At 40.1% G+C, this 24,393-nt stretch overlaps 1 protein-coding gene across 1 annotated transcript in view; it reads left to right on the top strand.

The window, feature by feature from the left end:
• Window positions 1–24,393, top strand: part of LOC110513814 (zinc finger protein 721-like) — a 49,359-nt gene that overhangs the window by 4,951 nt on the left and 20,015 nt on the right. Inside the window, exons 4-8 of the mRNA XM_036942547.1 lie at window positions 663–1,609; window positions 11,215–11,434; window positions 11,860–11,957; window positions 12,091–12,256; window positions 15,422–16,261. Coding sequence (XP_036798442.1) covers window positions 663–1,609; window positions 11,215–11,434; window positions 11,860–11,957; window positions 12,091–12,256; window positions 15,422–16,261 — 2,271 coding nt within the window. The remainder of the gene's footprint in view (window positions 1–662; window positions 1,610–11,214; window positions 11,435–11,859; window positions 11,958–12,090; window positions 12,257–15,421; window positions 16,262–24,393) is intronic.

Below are 24,393 nucleotides of genomic sequence, written 5' to 3'. Positions count from 1 at the left end.
CTTGGCAGAGAATAAATGTTAACTAACTGGGATGTGTAAAATTCTGCAGTCTTTTGTTTCAGCTCATGAAACATCCAACACTTTACATGTTGCATTTATAATTTGTTTATTGTAGTTACTATCAGTTTTAGGAACATCTTTCCAAATATTTCACCTTATTTTTTACTTTACCCAAAATATGACATCAGCGATAGTCAAAATGCTAAAAACCTGTGAACGTCTAAGTAAGAAATTGGGCCATTTAAACATTGTGTCGAACCCTTTCGACAACGGGGAGATGTTACTGATGTGCTTTGTGTCTTCGATGTAAAAACTATTACACAAAATTACTTCTTTAGTTGTTTTATGTTTAAGGAAGTGTGTAGGTCACATTCTGTATCATACAGCTATTAAAGTTATATATTTAGAACCACCTGCTCGATTGGAATCTAGCAAAGTCTGTGTCTTCAGTGTGCTAGAACTGTTTAATTTTTTGTGTTCTGACTTGTAAAACAGGATGAATAAAATAAGTAGTGTAAACATATAAGTAATTACCAGGAAGCTCTACATTTGTTTGGCCTCAGGTTGAGAGATCTGATTAGGGTTTACTCTCGTAGCACTGTTGTTTTATCATGTGGAGATTTCATTCGGGTCTCTATTTTTAAAAACACTGTCTTTGGCAGGAGAAAGACCAGACTCAGAGGAACCAGAGCCAGGGACGTCCAAACCAGCAAGACGACACCAGTGCTCCCAGTGTGGAAATAGTTTCAATGGGTCAGGGGATCTGAAAAAACGCGAGAGAATACACACAGGGGAGAAGCCTTACCACTGCTCACAATGTGGAAAGATGTTTAACCGGAAAGGACACCTGAAAGCTCATGAGAAAATACACACAGGGGAGAAGACTTACCACTGCTCCCAGTGTGGGAAGAGTTTCAACCGGTCAGGGGATCTGAAAAAACATGAGAGAATACACACAGGGGACAAGCCGTACCACTGCTCCCAGTGTGGAAAGTGTTTCTACCAGTCAGGGGAGCTGAAACAGCATGAGAGAATTCACACAGGGGAGAAGCCTTACCACTGCTCACAATGTGGGAAGAGTTTCAACTGGTCAGGGGATCTGAAAAAACACGAGAGAATACACACAGGGGAGAAGCCTTACCACTGCTCCCAGTGTGGAAAGAGTTTCAACCAGTCAGGGGATCTGAAAAAACACGAGAAAATTCACACCGGGGAGAAGCCTTACCACTGCTCACAATGTGAAAAGATGTTTAACCAGAAAGGACACCTGAAAGCTCATGAGAAAATTCACACAGGGGAGAAGCCTTACCACTGCTCACAATGTGGAAAGATGTTTAACCAGAAAGGACACCTGAAAGCCCATGAGAAAATTCACACAGGGGAGAAGCCTTACCACTGCTCCCAGTGTGGCAAGTGTTTTAGCCAGTTAGGGAGCCTGAAACAACACGAGAGAATTCACACAGGAGAGAAGCCTTACCACTGCTCCCAGTGTGGCAAGTGTTTTAGCCAGTTAGGGACCCTGAACCAGCACAAGAGAATACACACAGGGGAGATGCATTACCACTCCTCCCAGGGTGCAAACTTTTGCCAAATTAGGAAGCCTAAAAGAACATGACACAGAGGATAAAAGCTCAGATTTTGGGAAAACATATTACTCATAATAATCACTTAAACGTCATTAGAGAATCCACACAGGAGAGAGTAATTACTTCTCTTAGCGTGTATATTGATATTTCACATCTCATTGACTCACAACTCATCTGAGAACATACACAGTGCTCCCGTTGTCTTATATTGTTGACTGATAATGTGTTTACCTGTTTTTACCATATGAAATTGCTTCTTCCAATTATTGATAAACATGTACCTGTTAAGAAACTGACTGTTAGATATGTTAAGGCTCCATGGATTGATGAGGAATTTAAAAACTGTATGTTTGAAAGAGATGGGGCAAAAGGAGTGGCTAATAAGTCTGGCTGCACATCTGGCTGGCTTACATACTGCAAATTGAGAAATGATGTGACCAAACTCAACAAAAATAATCAACTTTATTATGAAGCCAAGATCAATGATATAAAGAATGATGAAAAAAAACTTGTAAAAAACATAATGATAGAAAAGCAGTGCAAGTATTGAATTTTGTGAAGTTAGTGTGGGAGAGGTGGAACAATTGTTATCGATCAATAATGACAAACCTGGCATTGACAACTTAGATAGAGTGGCTATAGAGTCCGCTACTGTCCTCAGTAGCTTTCCATCTATCTGTCATATTTTTAATATGAGCCTAGAGGAAAGTCTTTGTCCTCGGGCCTGGAGGGAAGCCGAAGTAATTCCACTACCCAAGAGTGGTAAAGCGGCCTTTACTGGTTCTAACAGCAGACCTATAAGCTGGCAGCCAGCTCTTAGCAACCTGTTGGAAAAAAAATGGTTTGAACAAATACAATGCTATATTTCTGTAAACAAATGAACAACATACTTTCAGCATGCTTATAGAGAAGGGCACTCAACATGTACTGCACTGACACAAATGACTGATGATTGGTTGAGAGAAATTGATAACAAGAAGATTGTGGGAGCTCTATTGTTAGATTTCAGTGCAGCCTTTGATATTATTGACCATAACCTGTTGTTTTAAATTGTTTGTGCTATGGCTTTTCAACCTCTGCCATAATGTGGATTCAGAGCTATCTATCTAATAGAACTCAGAGGGTTTTTAATGGAAGCTTCTCTAATGTGAAACATATGAAGTGTGATGTACCGCAGGGCAGCTCTCTAGGCCCTCTACTCTTTTCTATTTTTACCAATGGCCTGACACTGGCATTAAACAAAGCATGTGTGTCCATGTATGCTGATGATTCAACTATATAAGCACCAGCAACCACAGCTAATGAAGTCACTGAAAACCTGAACAAAGAGTTGCAGTCTGTTTTGGAATGCGTGGCCAGTAATAAACTGGTCCTGAACATCTTTAAAACTAAGATCATTGTATTTGGTACAAATCATTCCTCAAGTTCTAGACCTCAGCTGAATCTGGTAATGAATTGTGTCGCTGTTGAACAAGTTGAGGATACTAAATTACTTGGCATTACCTTAGATTGTAAACTGTCATGGTCAAAACATATAGATTCAATGGTTGTAAAGCTGGGGAGAGGTCTAGCCATAATAAAGAGATGCTCTGCTTTTTTGACACTACTCTCCACAAAGCAAGTTCTGCAGATTCTACCTCCTTCCTGAGCGGTATGACGGCTGTGTGGTCCCATGGTATTTATACTTGTGTACTATTGTTTGTACAGATGAACGTGGTACCTTCAGCCATTTGGATGAACCAGACTTGTGGAGGTCTACATTTTTTTTTCTTGAGATCTTTGCTGATTTTAAAAACAAATTCCCATGATGTGAAGTAAAGAGGCACTGAGTTTGAAGGTAGGCCTGGAAATACATCCACAGGTACACTTCCAATTGACTCAAATGATGTCAATTAGCCTATCAGAAGCTTCGAAAGCAATGACATAATTTTCTGGACTTTTCCAAGGCTGTTTTAAGGCACAGTCAAATTAGTGTATGTAAACTAGTGACCCACTGGAATTGTGATACAGTGAATTATAAGTAAAATAATCTGTCTGTAAACAATTGTTGGAAAAATGTCATGCACAAAGTAGATGTCCTAACCGACTTGCCAAAACTATAGTTTGTAAACAAGAAATTTGTGGAGTGGGTGAAAAAATTTGTTTTAATGACTCCAACCTAAGTGTTTGTAAACTTTGACTTCAACTGTATATACTGTACAGTACACTGTATCCGTCACTATATATTCCTCACTATATATTGCATCTTAGCTGCTGTGTTTCTGCTCATCCATGTTTTATACTTCTATATTTCTCATTCCTTTACTGGATTATGTGTATTAGGTTTAGTTGTGGAATTTGTTAGATATTATCTGTTTGATACTGCTGCACTGTTGGACTTAGAAGCACAAGCATTTCGCCACACTCACAATAACATCTGCTAACCATGTGTATGTGACCAATAACATCTGCTAACCATCTGTATGTGACCAATAACATCTGATAACCATGTGTATCTGACCAATAACATCTGCTAACCATGTGTATGTGACCAATAACATCTGCTAACCATGTGTATGTGACCAATAACATCTGCTAACCATGTGTATGTGACCAATAACATCTGCTAACCATGTGTATGTGACCAATAACATCTGCTAACCATGTGTATGTCACCAATAACATCTGCTAACCATGTGTATGTCACCAATAACATCTCCTAACCATGTGTATGTCACCAATAACATCTGCTAACCATGTGTATGTGACCAATAACATCTACTAACCATGTGTATGTGACCAATAACATTTATTTGATTTGATTTCAACAAAACAAATCCATGTGATGATGTTTATTCAATGTGGAAAACGGATTGGATTTATATAAGGTATTTTTTATTAATTTTCACACAACTGGCAACCTAAATCCAGTGACTGGTGATATTTTGTGTTTCACCCAACTTGCAACCAAAATCCGTTTCAAAGAAATGTAACGAGAAACTGAATGTTGAACTGAGGTCTTTGCCAAGTGGGCTGGTTTGAATAAGCGGCAGCTGTTGGTTCAATATCCACCTTAGTAGCTAAATTTCCATGTAGACAGATTTTCATGTGGATATTCTCAAATCTGCATAAAACAATATATGAATTTTCCCACCGGAAATGTTTGCATCAAACAGATTTATTGCGGATAAAAGTCTTTGCGTGATGACGTAGTGCACGGAAAAAAATGTTTTCCTGTTGAATTCCCATGAACTGAATGAAAAATGCAAGTTAAATGGGTTTCCATCGCATTTTCAACTCTACTGATGGTTTTGAAAAACCGTTGAGTTATATAGCAAAAGTCCTCTTGTCCCGTGCACTGTAGCCAACAGCTCACATATACAGTGTTGGTAGGCTACCTACATGATGAGATTATTATGGATAAGAGAGATATTATTTTATTTGTCAAATGGCAACCAAGCATCAATCATCATCATGTCACCAGAAGAAGACCATCAAAATGTATTGGAAAGGAGCATCAAGCTCAACACATGCACTTTCACCACCCTGTGAAGTTCATCATTTATTTAATCTGTAGCCTAATAAACTGCATGGTTTCCCAAGTCGTAGTGGGAGGACCACACAATATATCATCACGTGACTCCAAGTTAACTAAGACATGATCGTTATTAAGTCAATATTTGCGCATAAAGGATTAATGCCGCCACTTCTCGTTTATACATTTTTACTGACACAAAATGACCCCACCATGTCAAACGAAGTAACAAATCGTCTGTCGGCATTTAGAAAAGTGTACAGGCATATCCTGTTTCCATCAGCCCGGTCATTACTTTGGAAATGGTTGGATCAATATCCACCTTCATGATATGGATGAAGCCTGATTTGGAATGTCTGAGTAGTTCTATATGATGTCATAATACACCACTCCGATAATCAAGTGATGTTCACATGTGATGCATTTGCTCCATTGTTTACATTTAAGTTGGAGGCCCACTCTGATGATGTATGTCTTACATCGTGGTGCTTTAAAAGAATAGTATGGTGACATCTTAGTGGGGCTTGAAATAAATAGGATTATTAATCAAAAACTCCTATAGCAACAATACACTGTGGCTTTGACTTCAAGAGAATGGGTGGTGGTGCTACTCTATAGGTAAAACTGTCCAGTATGAATGTTCAATACACACAATAGGTTGATCAGTAGCCAGTTAGCTAGCTGCTACAGTCAAATATCAATGTTCAATACACACAATAGGTTGATCAGTAGGTGTAACGGATGTGAAACTGCTAGCTTAGTTAGAGGTGCGCGCTAAATAGCGTTTCAATCGGTGACGTCACTTGCTCTGAGACCTTGAAGTAGTGGAGCGATGGGTAACGATGCTTCGTGGGTGGCTGTTGTGGATGTGTGCAAAGGGTCCCGGGTTCGCGCCCGGGTATGGGCGAGGGGACGGTCTAAAGTTATACTGTTACATAGGCAGTTAGCTGCTTAGCCGCACAGCTCGCTAACACAGCTCGCTAACACCTATTCCCCCTCAGGAGACTGAAAAGGTTTGGCATGGGTCCTCAGATCACAACGCAGGGCCAGACGGATTACCAGGACGTGTACTCCATGCTGGAAAATTATGGTGGCCACACAAAATATTGACACTTTGGGCCCAATTTGGACATTTTCACTTAGGGGTGTACTCACTTTTGTTGCCAGCAGTTTAGACATTAATGGCTGAGTGTTGAGTTATTTTGAGGGGACAGCAAATTTACACTGTTATACAAGCTGTACACTCACTACTTTACATTGTAGCAAAGTGTAATTTCTTCAGTGTTGTCACATGAATAGATATACTCAAATATATACAAAAATGTGAGGGGTGTACTCACAAAATCATACAATGTGATTTTCTAGATTTTTGTTTTAGATTCCGTCTCTCACAGTTGAAGTGTACCTATGATAAAAATTACAGACCCCTACATGCTTTTCTACATGCTTTGTAAGTAGGAAAACCTGCAAAATCGACAGTGTATCATATACTTGTTCTCCCCACTGTGTATAAATATATATACAGTGGGGCAAAAAAGTATTTAGTCAGCCACCAATTGTGCAAGTTCTCCCACTTAAAAAGATGAGATAGGCCTGTAATTTTCATCATAGGTACACTTCAACTATGACAGACAACCACTAGTCATGAGTGCACACGATTTGGTTTCATTTGAAGTGATCTATTTGAAGATATTTCTGTCAGAGTTGACATTGTAGGGGATAGGCTGGCTAGCCGGGTCCTCCATATTACTTCACAGCCTGTAAAAAAAACTATTCTGACATGACTTCGGCATTCTTTGGAATTCTGATCGGTTTTATGTACTGGAAAAATAGAAAAGAGAGGTGTAACTTTGCATTGGGACTTGTGATGCTATACTAATGCAGATCCACATGTTACATGTGGTCACATTTAGTTACCTTCACTTTAAGGGAGTTGTATGGCCACATTTAGATGTGAAAAAATAACAGACAGAGAACCATTTCTATTCTAACAGTATTTGGGTCATTCTTGAGCTCTGGTAATATTTCAGTCCCACTGACTGATTTTGTATATAAATTGAATTGTCCAGTATAATGAATTGAAATAAATATAGAATTCATTTAAACTTTCTTATTACAAAATCATGTATTTTTTATATGTCCCCCAGGCGTTTCAATTCATTTTTACTTGGGAAATGAATATTAAAATGTGCACATAATTGAATGCAAACATACATTTGTGTTATTTTGTTGAGAAAGTATTTTTATCAAATAAATGCATGATTATTGATTAAAATCACACCATGTAGCTCTGTCCCTCAGTCTACATGTAACGGGTTGTAAACCTGTGACAGGGTTGAGTTATTTACTTTATTTATGAGTATTGCATCTAAACAAATTAATAATTGAATATATTATACATTATATATTGTTTATATTCACTTATAAAACATGCTGTAATGTGTTCCATGTGAACAGAATATATATTTTAAGGCAGGTAGCCTGGTGGTAGGAGAGTTGGGCAAGGCTCTTCAGTTGTTCCTTTAAGTTGCTCTGGATCCTAAATTACTCAATGATTATAGTGTATACATGTGTCTATTATAAGAATATTTGACTTAACGTTATTCCATTGAAACATCTAGGGAATGATGGCACCCACATCAGCAGCAGAACGACAAAGGCAGTGTCTAGCACGTCACAATGCTGACCCAGTAAAAAGGGAACAGTACCTTGAGAGAGAGAGAGATGGAAAAGGAATGTTGATTCAGGGGGAAAAAGAAAAGATCAGTGATTTATTAAATGAGAGAGAACAGCATCAGAAGTGTAAACAGTGGAGAACAGCATACAAAAGAAGCAAGGAGAGGAACGGAGCACTGAGGAACTTGACCATTAATTAAAATTACTAAGTCCACATCATGAACGTTGAAGAGAACGGCAGACAGGTTGGTGGCTGAGGGCCGTTATGTCAGCGATGCACAGGAGCTTTACAAAGGCCTCCATGAGACAATCACGTCAGTGAAGCTGTTCTGTGTGAATAGCTAAGGGCCGTTATGTCAGTCAGAGTCCGTCTCTCACAGTTGAAGTGTACCTACGGTGAGTAGAGTGGATGATCCTGTCTAGACTTGGCATCAGAGAGTATATGAGCTCTATGGTTGTTGACTATATCCCCAAAGTGAGAGACTAACAAGTCATTGAAATAGAACGGAACCCTGATTCTAAGATATTCACCAGGTTACCTAACAGAACCCTGATTCTATGATATTCACCAGGTTACCTAACAGAACCCTGATTCTATGATATTCACCAGGTTACCTTTCACACATGGAAGACAAACACGTACTTAGATGTGAAGATGGGAGCGACTATGTCCCTTACATAGGAAGTGGAGTCGTCTGCTATTAGCTGTTGCGTGACAGACGTTGTTTGATTGGATCTCCCTAGACTCCGCCCCTAACGAGGCTTATAATATCATAGAACAGATGTTATGTTAGGTAACCTTAAGTTACATGTCCTACTATGCTAATGTCTCTGTATTAAATTGCCCATAACTTTAACACTGGCAGAGATCCTGGAACTAATATTCCCTTAAAGTATATTATATTCAACAATATATATAAAAAATGGAAACATTTATATTTTCAATATTTATATTTTCTATATTAATAAATTAATGTAAGAAAAGAATGAATGTAAGAAATGTATGAATGAAATCAAAATACAAGTGAAATGCTTACAGTGAAATACTTACTTACAAGCCCTTAATTAACCAACAATGCAGTTTTAAGAAAAATAAGTGTTATGTATAAAAATACAAATAATTAATATTAAAGAGCAGCAGTAAAATAACAGTAGCGAGGCTGTAGACAGGTATTACCAGTACAGAGTCAATGTGGAGTCTGTAGACAGGTATTACCGGTACAGAGTCAATGTGGAGGCTGTAGACAGGTATTACCAGTACAGAGTCAATGTGGAGGCTGTAGACAGGTATTACCAGTACAGAGTCAATGTGGAGTCTGTAGACAGGTATTACCAGTACAGAGTCAATGTGGAGGCTGTAGACAGGTATTACCAGTACAGAGTCAATGTGGAGGCTGTATACAGGTATTACCAGTACAGAGTCAATGTGGAGGCTATATACAGGTATTACCAGTACAGAGTCAATGTGGAGGGTATATACAGGTATTACCAGTACAGAGTCAATGTGGAGGCTATATACAGGTATTACCAGTACAGAGTCAATGTGGAGGCCATATACAGGTATTACCGGTACAGAGTCAATGTGGAGGCTATATACAGGAGGTACCGGAACAGAGTCAATGTGGAGGGTATATACAGGAGGTACCAGTACAGAGTCAATGTGGAGGCTATATACAGGAGGTACCAGTACAGAGTCAATGTGGAGGCTGTAGACAGGTATTACCAGTACAGAGTCAATGTGGAGGCTATATACAGGAGGTACCAGTACAGAGTCAATGTGGAGGCTATATACAGGAGGTACCAGTACAGAGTCAATGTGGAGGCTATATACAGGTATTACCAGTACAGAGTCAATGTGGAGGCTATATACAGGTATTACCAGTACAGAGTCAATGTGGAGGGTATATACAGGTATTACCAGTACAGAGTCAATGTGGAGGCTATATACAGGTATTACCAGTACAGAGTCAATGTGGAGGCCATATACAGGTATTACCGGTACAGAGTCAATGTGGAGGCTATATACAGGAGGTACCGGAACAGAGTCAATGTGGAGGCTATATACAGGAGGTACCGGAACAGAGTCAATGTGGAGGGTATATACAGGAGGTACCAGTACAGAGTCAATGTGGAGGCTATATACAGGAGGTACCGGAACAGAGTCAATGTGGAGGCTATATACAGGAGGTACCGGTACAGAGTCAATGTGGAGGCTATATACAGGAGGTACCGGAACAGAGTCGATGTGGAGGGTATATACAGGAGGTACCGGAAAAGAGTCAATGTGGAGGGTATATACGGGAGGTACCGGAACAGAGTCAATGTGGAGGGTATATACAGGAGGTACCGGAACAGAGTCAATGTGCGGGGACACAGGTGAGTCGAGGAAAAATACTACTCCTATTACAGATCCAAGTGGTAAAGATTCATATGACATCCATTGTTTAAGGACTGTAGCATCTAATGATGAAACATGTAGCATCTCCACAGAGGAGCTCTGTCATGATTGTAGCAGGTTTACTAACAAGTTACTTATATTAGCTGTGTTGACTATGACATTACTTTAGCTAATATGGTGACAACGATGTAGGCTGTGTGTAGCAGATATGAAATGGTTTGGTTTGGAAAGGTTTTAACTCCTGGTCACCTACAGCTGATGTGTTGTGCATTGACGTCCACAAGCGAAGGGAAAAGGTGAGCGAATTGATGTGAGAGGAAATACAACGTGGCAGTTGTGAAAGTGAACTGTGTTTACGCATCATCAGGGGTGAATTCATTCAGACGATTCTGTTGCATGTGATGCATTTGCTCTATTGTTTACAGTATGATTTGTATCGTATAGAGCGTGGCTTTAAGGGAAAAGTATGGTCACATCTAATAAAAACGAATGTGAAAAATGAACAGAGTATTAACACAAATGTGTTTTAAAACACTACCTATTCGTAGAAGTATTTATTCATCATCCACATATTCATTTTAAGCTTCTACGTCTGTGTACAGGAAAGTATTATTTGTAAGACATAAGAGAAAATATATCTGCTTATTGTTAAATTATTATGACGTTCTTTCCATCACAAAAAGTGTAGTACCTATTGTTTCCAAACTGCGTCACCCACTCCAGCCAGCAGATGGCGATGTGCGTCTTTCAGGTGATGCTTCTTGATGACGTATAATGGACTGGACGGGACGCTTCTTCAGGAACAACAAGGCGCAAACTCTTTCAACCACCTCGGTAGCTTGCTAGACAACATAAAACTAAAAGATTGATTCTTTAGACCATGTTATTGTACATTAGCTAATCTCAGTGTTTTAAACAAATTTCGGTTGACGTATCTACTGGTTAAATTTAACCTAATGTGCTTGTTCAATTTGCAAACTTGTTAAAGATTGATACTGAGGTTAGCACTAGGCTAGTCGCTAATGCTAGCTAGCTAGCTAACATCCCTGACCATGAGCTCACTGAACTACTCCTCCCTTGCTAATGAAGCGGAGGTCTGCTTTACGGAGAAAGAATCTTTCAGAATGAAAAAGGAGGAAGAGGAGGCTGTTATAGTGAAAGAACCTTTTAGAGAGGAAGAGGATGCTATCTTAATAAACGTGAAGGAGGAAGACGTTTTGAGAGTGAAAAAGGAGGAGACAGAAGATCCGATTGACACCAGTGAGTACTGTCTTAAAAACAGGGACACAAACTATGCAGTTGTTGAACTAATGTGGGGGTTTTTAATGGGCATTCTTACTGTAGGAATTGTTAATTGGTCGATCTGCCAGTGGTTCATATACTTTTGGGACTTTTCAATTAGATGTATTGAATTCTCCACGTGGTTGACATTAAAGTTCCCCTCATCTAGTATAACAGTCTTTTAAAATTCAATATTGCTGCGTATGTTCTACTTAAAATATAAAAAAAGGCACCCATTTTGTGGAACAACCCTTTTACATTTGCATCACAAATATTTTTTTAGGAAATCATGATGAAAGTGGCCATTTTAGGCCCTTTTTAGACATTCATGCCTCTTGTAAGACTCTGTGATTGCAATAGAAGATCACAAATTTACCATCTGTATGATGTTCTCATTCACACAGGAGAGAGACATGACTATGGTGGATCCTCTGCGGAGCCTCAACAACATCCTGATGCTGACGAGGCAGAGAAGAGTCTTTCCAGATCAGAACACCAGATGGTACAGCTTGGTCTGGTCTAGCATACAGCTTGCTTTATCGGCTTGGGCTGGGTTTCTGTAAAATACTTTATGACAACAGTGACATCAGCATCCATAATGATCTGCATCTGTGTACCCTCTTTATGGTTACTAGGACAACGCTAGCCCTTCCACCCTGTGTCGTGCCTCTCTGGGTAGCACCTTACTGCTGGGTATGAAGAGGTTGTCTGTGCTGCTGGTGGACTGCAGGAAAACAACAGGGCTGAGTGGAACTGTGAGAGGAGGAGAAGAGATGAAAGGATCAGATTTGACTCATCAAAGTAAGTGCTGTAGTTTAGTTTGAACAAATACAATAGATCTGCCCACTGGTATCTGTTACCAGGACAACCAGCAGAGTTCTGTTAGTTGACAGGAAGATAGACTGGTGGATATGGATGTTATGAATATCATAACACTGAAAAAGGATTCTGCCAATGAAAAGAGAGAAACCAATAGACCATATAAAACCTTGATGAAAGTTAGCATTAGAGAGAAAATTTCAAGATGATCCAATGTAAGGTGCTTGTTTTACAAAAACTTATCCTTAAAACATTATGGATATTACATTGCCTGTCCCAGTCAACCCCCCTATCTTTACAAGACTGTTGAACAGGCAAACTAAACTCTAGACACTGTTAATTTATTAACTAATACTGAGGAAAGCTGTGATCAGGCTTATAGGGAAGGGCATTCAATAAACACAGCACTTAAAAATGACTGATTGGCTGAGAGAAATTGATGATGATAAAAATATTGTTTGGGCTGTTTTGTTAGACTTCAGTGCGGCTTTTGACATTATCGATCATAGTCTGCTGCTGAAAAAAAATGTATGGCTTTACACCCCCAGTTATGAAAACTTAGGACACTAAAGAGGCCTTTCTACTGAATCTGGAAACACCAAAAGAAAGATGCCCAGGGTCCCTGCTCAACCGTGTGAATGTGCCTTAGGCATGCTGCAAGGAGGCATGAGGACTGCAGATGTGGCCAGGGAAATAAATTGCAATGTCTGTACTGTGAGACGCCTAAGACAGCGCTACAGTGAGACAGGACGGACAGCTTATCGTCCTCGCAGTGGCAGACCACGTGTAACAACACCTGCACAGGATCGGGACATCCGACCATCACACCTGCGGAACAGGTACAGGATGGCAACAACAACTGCCCAAGTTACACCAGGAACGCACTATCCCTCCATCAGTGCTCAGACTGTCCTCAATAGGCTGAGAGAGGCTGGACTGCGGGCTTGCAGGCCTGTTGTAAGGCAGGTCCTCACCAGACATCACTGGCAACAACGTCGCCTCTGGGCACAAACCCACCGTCACAAAAAGTCACGGTTTTGTCTCCAGGGGTGATGGTCGGTTTCGCGTTTATCGTCAAAGAAATGAGCATTACACGGAGGCCTGTACTCTGGAGCGGGATCGATTTGGAGGGGCAGTCATGGTCTGGGGCGGTGTCACAGCATCATCAGACTGAGGTTGTTGTCATTGCAGGCACTCTCAACGCTGTGCGTTACAGGGAAGACATCCTCCTCCCTCGTGGTACCCTTCCAGCAGGCTCATAACAATGCCACCAGCCATACTGCTCGTTCTGTGCGTGATTTCCTGCAAGACCGGAAGGTAGCATCTCACTGCAAGTTCTGCCAAATCTGGTGCAGTCCATGAGGAGGAGATGCACTGCAGTACTTAATGCAGCTGGTGGCCACACCAGATTTTTTATTTATTTTTATTTTACCTTTATTTAACTAAACAAGTCAGTTAAGAACAAATTCTTATTTTCAATGACGGCCAGTGGGTTAACTGCCTGTTCAGGGGCAGAACAACAGATTTGTACCTTGTCAGCTCGGAGATATGAACTTGCAACCTTTCGGTTACTAGTACAACTCTCTAGCCACTAGGCTACCCTGCCGTCCCAGATACTGACTGTTACTTTTGATTTTGACCCCCCCCCCACCCCCCTTTGTTCAGGGACACGTTATTCCATTTCAGTTAGTCACATGTCTGTGGAACTTGTTCAGTTTATGTAGGTTGTTGAATCTTATGTTCCAACAAATATTTACACATCTTAAGTTTGCTGAATAACGCAGTTGACAGTGAGAGGACATTTCTTTGTTTGCTGAGTTTAGATTGGCGAGGGGGAAAAACAATTTAATCAATTTTAGAATAATGCTGAAATGTAACAAAATATGGAAAAGGTGAAGGGGTCTGAATACTTAACGAATGCACTGTGTCTGTGTGTATACTGAACCAAAATATAAACAGCAATTTCAACGATTTACAGCTCATATAAGTCAGTCATTGTAAATAAATAAATTAGGCCCTAATCTATGGACTTTACATGACTGAGGGGTGCAGCCATTGGTGGGCCCTTGAGGGCATAAGCCCACCCATTGCGGAGCCAGGCCCAGCCAATCAGAATTCGTTTTTCCCCACAAAAGGGTTTCATTACAAATATAAATACTACTCGGGTGGCTGGTCTCAGATGCTGTGGAGATCCTGGGCTGGCGTCGTTATATGTGGTCTGTAGTTGTGAGGCCAGTTTGATGTACTGCCAAATTCTCTAAAATGAAGTTGTGAGGTGGCTTCTGGTAGAGAATTGAACATTCAATTATCTGGTAACCGCTCTAGTGGATATTCCTGCAGTCAGCATGCCAATTGCATGCTCCCTCAACTTGAGACACCTGTGGCATTGTGTTGTGTGACAAAACTGCACATTTTAGTGTGGCCTTTTATTCTCCCCAGCACAAGGTGCACCTGTGTAATGATCATGCTGTTTAATCAGCTTGACATGCCACACCTGTCAGGTTGATGGATTATCTTGGCAGAGAATAAATGTTAACTAACAGGGGTGTAAACAATTCTGCAATCTTTTTTTTCTCAGCTCATTAAACATCCAACACTTCACATGTTGCGTTTTATCATTTGTTTATTGTAGTTACTAAATATTGATACCTCATCAACATCATGTCATTGTAAATAAAAGCTTTTGACACTTGAAATGCTTGTAATTACACTTCAGCATTCCATAGTAACATCTGACAAAAATATCTTAAGACACTGAAGCAGCAAACTTTGTGCAAATTAATATTTTTCATTCTCAAAACTTTTGGCCACGACTGTAGGTTGCATTCTGTATCATACAGCTATTAAAGTTATATATTTAGAACTACCTGCTCGATTGGAATCCAGTGACGTCTGTGTCTTGAGTGTCCTAGAACTGTTTAGTTTTTTGTGTTCTGACGAAAACAGAATGAATAAATAAGTAGTGTAAACATTGTCAGTAATTACCAGGAAACTCTACAACATTTGTTTTAAAATCACACTTAAGATTGTTAAAACTGGCCTTAGGTTATTGAGGGATCTGATTAGGATTTACCCTCGTAGCAAGGCTGTTTTATCATGTGGAGGTTTCATTCGGGTCTCTATTTTAAAAAACACTTTCTTTGGCAGGAGAAAAACCAGACTCAGAGGAACCAAAGCCATGGACTTCCAAACCAGCAAGAAGACACCAGTGTTCCCACTGTGGAAAGGGTTGGAACAAGTTAAGTGAGCTTAAACGACATGAGAGAATACACACAGGGGAGAAGCCTTACCACTGTTCCCAGTGTGGAAAGGGTGTTAACGATTTGGGGAAGCTGAAACGACACGAGAGAATACACACAGGGGAGAAGCCTTACCACTGCTCCCAGTGTGGAAAGGGTTTTAATGATTTGGGGAATCTGAAACGACATGAGAGAATACACAAAGGGCAGAAGCCTTACCACTGCTCCCAGTGTGGAAAGGGTTGTAAAGATTTGGGGAAGCTGAAACGACACGTGAGCATACACACAGGGGAGAAGCCTTACCACTGCTCCCAGTGTGGAAAGGGTTTTAATGATTTGGGGAATCTGAAAAGACACGAGAGAATGCACACAGGGGAGAAGCCTTACCACTGCTCCCAGTGTGGAAAGTGTTTCACCTGGGCATGGAATCTGAAACAGCACGAGAGAATACACACAGGGGAAAAGCCTTACCAATGCTCCCAGTGTGGAAAGTTTTTCGTCTCGGCAAGGTATCTGAAACAGCACGAGAGAATACACACAGGGGAGAAGCCTTACCACTGCTCCCAGTGTGGCAAGTGTTTCAACGGGGCAGGGGATCTTAAAAAACACGAAAGAATACATACAGGAGAGAAGCCTTACCACTGCTCCCACTGTGGCAAGTGTTTTAACCAGTTAGGGGCTGTGAAACAGCACGAGAGAATACACACAGGGGAGAAGCCTGCTCCCAGTGTGGCAAGTGTTTTAACCAGTTAGGGACCCTGAAACAACACAAGATAATACACACAGGGGAGATGCATTACCACTCCTCCCAGGATGCAAAGCTTTTGCCCATTTAGGAAGCCTGAAAGAGCATGACACAGAGGAGAAAGCTTTACAGAAGATTAGATTTTGGGAAAACATATTACTCATAACAATCACTTAAACATCATTAGAGAATCTACACAGGAGAGAGAAATTACTTCTCTTTGCATGTATATTGATATTTCACTTTTTTTTCACATCTCATTTTTCTTACAATTCATCAGATAACATACACAGTGCTCCCGTTGTCTTATATTGTTGCCTTATAATGTGTTGATCCGTTTTTACCAGATGAAATTGCTTCTTCCAATTATTGATTAACATGTTGTACCTGTTAAGAAACTGACTGTTAGAACTGTTAAGGCTCCATGGATTGATGAGGAATTTAAAAACTGTATGTTTGAAAGAGTTGGGGCTAAAGGAGCGGCTAATAAGTCTGGCTGGCTTACATACTGCAAATTGAGAAATGATGTGACCAAACTCAACAAAAATAATCAACTTTATTATGAAGCCAAATCAATGATATAAAGAATGATGGGGTAAAAAAAACATCATGAAATGAAAGCAGAGCAAGTTTAGTTTAAATACAATGCTATATTTCTTTAAACAAATGAACAACAGACTTTCAGCATGCTTATAGAGAAGGGCACTCAACATGTACTGCACTGACACAAATGACTGATGATTGGTTGAGAGAAATTGATAACGAGAAGATTGTGGGAGCTCTATTGTTAGATGTCAGTGCAGCCTTTGATATTATTGACCATAACCTGTTGTTTAAGAATGTTTGTGCTATGGCTTTTCAACCTCTGCCATAATGTGGATTCAGAGCTATCTATCTAATAGAACTCAGAGGGTTTTTAATGGAAGCTTCTCTAATGTCAAACATATGAAGTGTGATGTACCACAGGGCAGCTCTCTAGGCCCTCTACTCTTTTCTATTTTTACCAATGGCCTGCCACTGGCATTAAAAAAAGCATGTGTGTCCATGTATGCTGATGATTCAACTATATAAGCACCAGCAACCACAGCTAATGAAGTCACTGAAAACCTGAACAAAGAGTTGCAGTCTGTTTTGGAATGCGTGGCCAGTAATAAACTGGCCCTGAACATCTCTAAAACTAAGAGCATTGTATTTGGTACAAATCATTCCTCAAGTTCTAGACCTCAGCTGAATCTGGTAATGAATTGTGTGGCTGTTGAACAAGTTGAGGATACTAAATTACTTGGCATTACCTTAGATTGTAAACTGTCATGGTCAAAACATATAGATTCAATGGTTGTAAAGCTGGGGAGAGGTCTAGCCATAATAAAGAGATGCTCTGCTTTTTTGACACTACTCTCCACAAAGCAAGTTCTGCAGGCTCTAGTTTTGTCTAATCTTGATTATTGTCCAGTCGTGTGGTCCAGTGCTGCACGGAAAGACCTAGTAAAGCTGCAGCTGGCCCAGAACAGAGCGTCTGTCACGCCTTGGCCATAGAGAAGCTTTTATTCTCTATTTTGGTTAGGCCAGGGTGTGACTCGGGTGGGCATTCTATGTTCCTTTTTCTGTGTTTTTGTATTTCTTTGTTTTGGCCGGGTATGGTTCTCAATCAGGGACAGCTGTCTATCGTTGTCTCTAATTGTGAATCATACTTAGGCAGCCTTTTTCCTTCCCTTTTTTTTTTACTTCCCACGCTGCGCTTTGGTCCATGCCCACCGACGAGAGACATGACAATTGTGTCATGTTTTGTGTTGACCGTAGGAGGGGTAGCTGCTGCTTTTGCAACAGCTAATGGGGATCCTAGTAAAATACCAAATACCAAACTCTGTTGTTCTCTCTGAGCTCAGAAATAAAGAATCTTGGTTTGACTTGGACTCCAGCAGATCCTTACATTATAATATCCACTACAACTCACCCACAGATTGCTGTTTCATGATTGTCTCAATAAAGAGTTCCTCATTCCACTTTCCTGTGGGCTTTTACAAGCCTCCCACTGGTTGAATAAACGTTGTTTCCACGTCAAATTAAAAAACATCCTTAATATTGATGAACCTTCACTATCTTCATCCCTAAACTAGCAACATTAACTATTGTCTATAGTTATTCTCAATGACCTTCCTGGCCTTATGAAATCCTAGCTAAATACAATGTTCCCACCCGTTTTCATGTCTTTGGTTATGCAAACATTTGTTTATTACATTATATTTCTCATTAAGATGAATATAGTTTTAATTCTGCATGGGTCACGCATTGCTTTGGTCATGTGGTCCCTTATGGGTCAATGATTTTAATTAGAATATAGCAATTATGCTCTCTCCTCAATCACTTACAGTTTCTTTGGAAAGTATTCAGACCCCCTGACTTGTAGGTTTAGGTCATCAGTAAAGGGGACATCTTAAATATTACAATGACCCTTTCAAAGACAGACCTCCCCCTATAACTATTTTTAAAAGGGTAAAATGATCTGTTTTCTATAGCATTAAGGTCAGGGCGTGGTGATGCCCACTCCAATACCTGGACTTTGTTGTCCTTAAGCCATTTTGCCACAACTTTGGAAGTATGCTTGGCGTCATTGTCCATTAAGAAGACCCATTTTCGACCAAGCTTCAACTTCCTGACTGATGTCTTGAGATGTTGCTTCAATATATTCACGTACTTTTCCTCTCCCATGATGCCATTTATTTTGTGAAGTGCCCCAATCCTTCCTGCAGCGAAGCACCCCCACAACGTGATGCTGCCACCTGTGTGCTTCACGGTGGGGATGGTGTTCTTCGGCTTGCAAGCATCCCCCTTTTTCCTCCAAACATAACGATGGTCATTATGTCCAAACAGTTCTATTTTTGTTTCATCAGACCAGAGGACGCCTTCAGGCGTTTGGAAATCACTCCCAAGGATGAACCAGACTTGTGGAGGTCTACCATTTTTTTCTGAGATCTTGGCAGATTTGTATTTATTTTCCCATGATATCAAGTAAAGAGGCACTGAGTTTCAAGGTAGGTCTTGAAATACATACACAGGTGCTCTTCCAATTGACTCAAATGATGTCAATTAGCCTATCAGAAGCTACGAAAGCTATGACATAATTTTCTGGAATTTTCCAAGGCTGTTTAAAGGCACAGTCAATTTAGTGTATGTAAACTTCTGACCCACTGGGATTGTGTAATAATCTGTCTGTAAACAATTGTTGGAAAAATGACTTGTATAATTAACACAGATGTCCTAACCGACTTGCCAAAACTATAGTTTGTTAACAAGAAATGTGTGGAGTGGTTGAAAATGAGTTTTAATGACTCCAACCTAAGTGTATGTAATCTTTAGCTTCAACTGTAAATAATGTATCCTTCACTATCTATTCTTCACTATATATTGCATCTTAGCTGCTGTGTTTCTGCTCATCCATGTTTTATACTTCTATATTTCCCATTCCTTTACTGGATTATGTGTATTAGGTTTAGTTGTGGTATTTGTTAGATATTATCTGTTTGATACTGCTGTACTGTTGGACTTAGAAACATAAGCATTTCACTACACTCACAATAACATCTGCTAACCATGTGTATGTGACCAATAACATCTGCTAACCATGTGTATGTGACCAATAACATCTGCTAACCATGTGTATGTGACCAATAACATCTGCTAACCATGTGTATGTGACCAATAACATCTGCTAACCATGTGTATGTGACCAATAACATCTGCTAACCATGTGTATGTGACCAATAACATCTGCTAACCATGTGTATGTGACCAATAACATCTGCTAACCATGTGTATGTGACCAATAACATCTGCTAACCATGTGCATGTGACCAATAACATCTGCTAACCATGTGTATGTGACCAATAACATCTGCTAACCATGTGTATGTGACCAATAACATCTGCTAACCATGTGTATGTGACCAATAACATTTGATTTGATTTGAACAAAACAAATCCATGTGATGTTTGATCAATGTGGAAAACGGATTTGTAAAAATCCATCTACATAAGGTATTTTTTTATTAATTTTCAAACAACTGGTAACCAGTTACTGGTGACATTTAGTGTTTCACCCAACTGGCAACCTAAATCCAGTGACTGGTGATATTTTGTGTTTCACCCAACTGGCAACCTAAATCCAGTGACTGGTGATATTTTGTGTTTCACACAACTTGCAACCTAAATCCAATGACGGTGGACATTTTGTGTTGATTTCATGTTGAATTCACTTTAGTTGAGGACTCAAAGAAATGTAAATAGAAACTAGATGTTGAACTGATGTCTGTGCCCAGTGGGACGCGTGACTCCAAGTTAACTAAGATATGATCGTTATTAAATCAATATTTGCGCCATTTCTCGTTTATACATTTTTACTGACACAAAAAGACCCCACCATGTCAAACGAAGTAACAAATCGTCTGTCGGTATTTAGAAAAGTATACAGGCATATCCTGTTTCCATCAGCCCGGTCATTACTTTGGAAATGGTTGGATCAATATCCACCTTCATGATATGGATGAAGCCTGATTTGGAATGTCTGAGTAGTTCTATATGATGTCATAATACACCCCTCTGATAATCAAGTGATGTTCACATGTGATGCATTTGCTCCATTGTTTACATTTAAATTGGAGGCCCACTCTGATGATGTATATCTTAAATGAAAAGTATGGTGACATCTTAGTGTGGCTTGAAATGAATAGGATTATTAATCATAAACTCCTATAGCAACAATACACTGTGGCTTTGACTTCAAGAAGAGAATGGGCTGATGGGTGGTGGTGCTACTCTATAGGTAAGGCTGTTCAATATGAATGTTCAATACACACAATAGGTTGATCGGTAGCTAGTTAGCTAGCTGTCCAGTCTAATACAAATGTTCAATACACACAATAGGTTGATCAGTAGCCAGCTAGCTGCTACGTCTTTAGCCGGACAGCTAGCTAACACGGCTAGCTAACACAGCTAGCTAACACAGCTCGCTATCAACAAAGTCAAAATGGACTCCAGGCCTGGTGGTGGCAACAGTGCACAACAACCACTGTTTACCGGAGCTTCCTGAGTGAAAAATAATTTGGCTATATAAAGAGGGCACGACAAACCCTATTCCCCCTCGGGAGACTGAAAAGGTTTGGCATGGGTCCTCAGATCACAACGCAGGCAAAGATGAACAGAGAAAAGTACAGAGAGATCCTTGATGAAAACCTGCTTCAGAGATCTCAGGACCTCAAACTGGGGCAAAGGTTCACCTTCCAACAGGACAACGACCCTAAGCACACAGCCAAGATAACACAGGAGTGACTTCAGAACAAGTCTCTGAATGTCCTTGAGTGGCCCAGCCAGAGCCCGGACTTAAACCTGACCGAACATCTCTGGAGAGACCTGAAAATAGCTGTGCAGCAACATTCCCAATCCAACCTGACAGAGTTTGAGAGGATCTGCAGATAAGAATGGGAGAAGCTACCCAAATACAGGTGTGCCAAGCTTGTGTTGTCATACCCAAGAAGGCTTGAGGCTGTAATCACTGCCAAAGGTGCTTCAACAAAGTACAGAGTAAAGGTTCTGAATACTTATGTAAATGTAGTATTTCAGTTCAAATTCCTAAAAACATGTTTTTGCTTTGTCATTATGGGTTATTGTGATGTCATTATGGGGTATAGTGATGTCATTATGGGTTATTGTGATGTCATTATGGGTTATTGTGATGTCATTATGGGTTATTGTGATGTCATTATGGGGTATAGTGATGTCATTATGGGTTATTGTGATGTCATTATGGGTTATTGTTATGTCATTATGGGGTATAGTGATGTCATTATGGGTTATTGTGATGACGGAAAAACTTAATTGAATCCATTTTAGAATAAGGCTGTAACGTAACAAAATCTGGATTTCCGAATGCTGTCCTCTCCAAATGTAGCTGTATTTTATTGGTTGGAATTGTTTTAAGAGGGCCATACTGTGGATTATTTAGCTGTTTGATGTTTAATTCTAGGACCCCTTTAGGTATAAATATATATATATATATATATATATATATATATATATATATATATATATATATATATATATATATGTAATACCAGTCAAAAGTTTGGACACTTCAAAACCTTAGTCCTTAAAAAAAAGAAAAATCCAGTTATAAACGTGTTTTCAATGCATTTCTATGGGCAATATTAGTAAAGCCCAAATTCAATATTTAATTTATTTATTTATATGTATATACAGTACCAGTCAAAAGTTTGGACACACCTACTCATTCCAGAGATTTTCATTATTTTTTTACTTTTTTCTGCTTTGTAGAATAATAGTGAAGACATCAAAACTATGAAATAACATATATAGAATCATGTAGAAAACAAAAAAGTGTTAAACAAATCTAAATATATTGTATGTTTGAGTCTTCAAAGTAGCCACCCTTTGCCTTGATGACAGCTTTGCACTCTTGGTAATGTAGAGAAAAGTTAAAATAAAGAAAAACCCTACAATGAGTTGGTGTGTCCAAACTTCTGACTGGTACTGAATATATATTTATATAGATATATTTAAATCAAATATTGAATTTGGGCTTTACTAATATTGCCCATAGAAATGCATTGAAAAACACATTTAATAACTGGAAAAAAATACATATATTTGTTTTAAGTAATACGGTTTTGAAGTGTCTGTCCTATATCTAGGCAATATAAGAAAGCTCAGGTAATATTTTATATTGTTTTACATATATTTAACCCCTTATTTTGGGGGCACAAAACTACCTCCGTACTTCCATGTGTGTGTATAGGTTACCTTCAAATGAGCTCCGATGATCAACATAGAGAACACACTTTCACAACCCTCCCAAACCTCTCTACAACATCCCCAACAAACACCTTCACAACCCTCCCAAACCTCTCTACAACATCCCCAACAAACACCTTCACAACCCTCCCAAACCTCTCTACAACATCCACAAACACCTTCACAACCCTCCCAAACCTCTCTACAACATCCCCAACAAACACCTTCACAACCCTCCCAAACCTCTCTACAACATCCCCAAACACCTCCACAACCCTCACAAACCTCACAACATCCCCAAACACCTCCACAACCCTCACAAACCTCACAACATCCCCAAACACCTCCACAACCCTCACAAACGTCTCTACAACATCCTGACATCTGGAGATATCAGTGGTCACTCTTCATCAAGAGCAGGTATGATGAATCTCTCATCTCAGACATTACAACTAATGTGCTGTGAAATTAAATGCTGTAATGCTGGAGAAAATCAATTGCAACTATTTATGCAATGGACAAATCTTTCTCTCTCTAGATTGTCCTCCATTAGACTCTCCTGGTGCAGGACAGAGTCAGAGTGCTGGTAATTTTCATGTCTATTGATTTCAATGGTGTCAGAAGTCTCAGAAGTGATGCGTAGCACCAGATTTAGCCAACAGCTCATTTACATCTGTCCAAGAGAAGATTTGAGGCCATCTAGATGTGTCTCTCTGAGGCCCACCGGAAGTGATGCAACATTTGAGGTTTTCTAGAGAGCTGCTGCTGACACCATGTCCTCTGTTGCTATGGTTACTCTGATCACTTTCTTACTCAGTCTTTCCTTTACCACACATTATTATGTATATTCTCTGTCTGTCAGCTGACAGACCCTACCAACCAGCTGACAGACCCTACCAACCAACTGACAGACCCTACCAACCAACTGACCGACCCTACCAACCAACTGACCGACCCTACCAACCAACTGACAGACAGACCCTACCAACCAACTGACAGACAGACAGACCCTACCAACCAGCTGACAGACCCTACCAACCAACTGACAGACCCTACCAACCAACCAGCTGACAGACCCTACCAACCAACCAGCTGACAGACCCTACCAACCAACCAGCTGACAGACCCTACCAACCAACTGACAGACCCTACCAACCAACTGACAGACCCTACCAACCAACTGACAGACCCTACCAACCAACTGACAGACCCTACCAACCAACTGACCGACCCTACCAACCAACTGACCGACCCTACCAACCAACTGACAGACCCTACCAACCAACTGACCGACCCTACCAACCAACTGACCGACCCTACCAACCAACTGA

The sequence above is a fragment of the Oncorhynchus mykiss genome, chromosome 13 (assembly GCF_013265735.2).
Source record: "Oncorhynchus mykiss isolate Arlee chromosome 13, USDA_OmykA_1.1, whole genome shotgun sequence".
Lineage (NCBI taxonomy): Eukaryota > Metazoa > Chordata > Actinopteri > Salmoniformes > Salmonidae > Oncorhynchus > Oncorhynchus mykiss.
The sequence above is the reverse complement of the archived record's forward strand: the minus strand, read 5'-3'. Positions and strand labels throughout refer to the sequence as shown.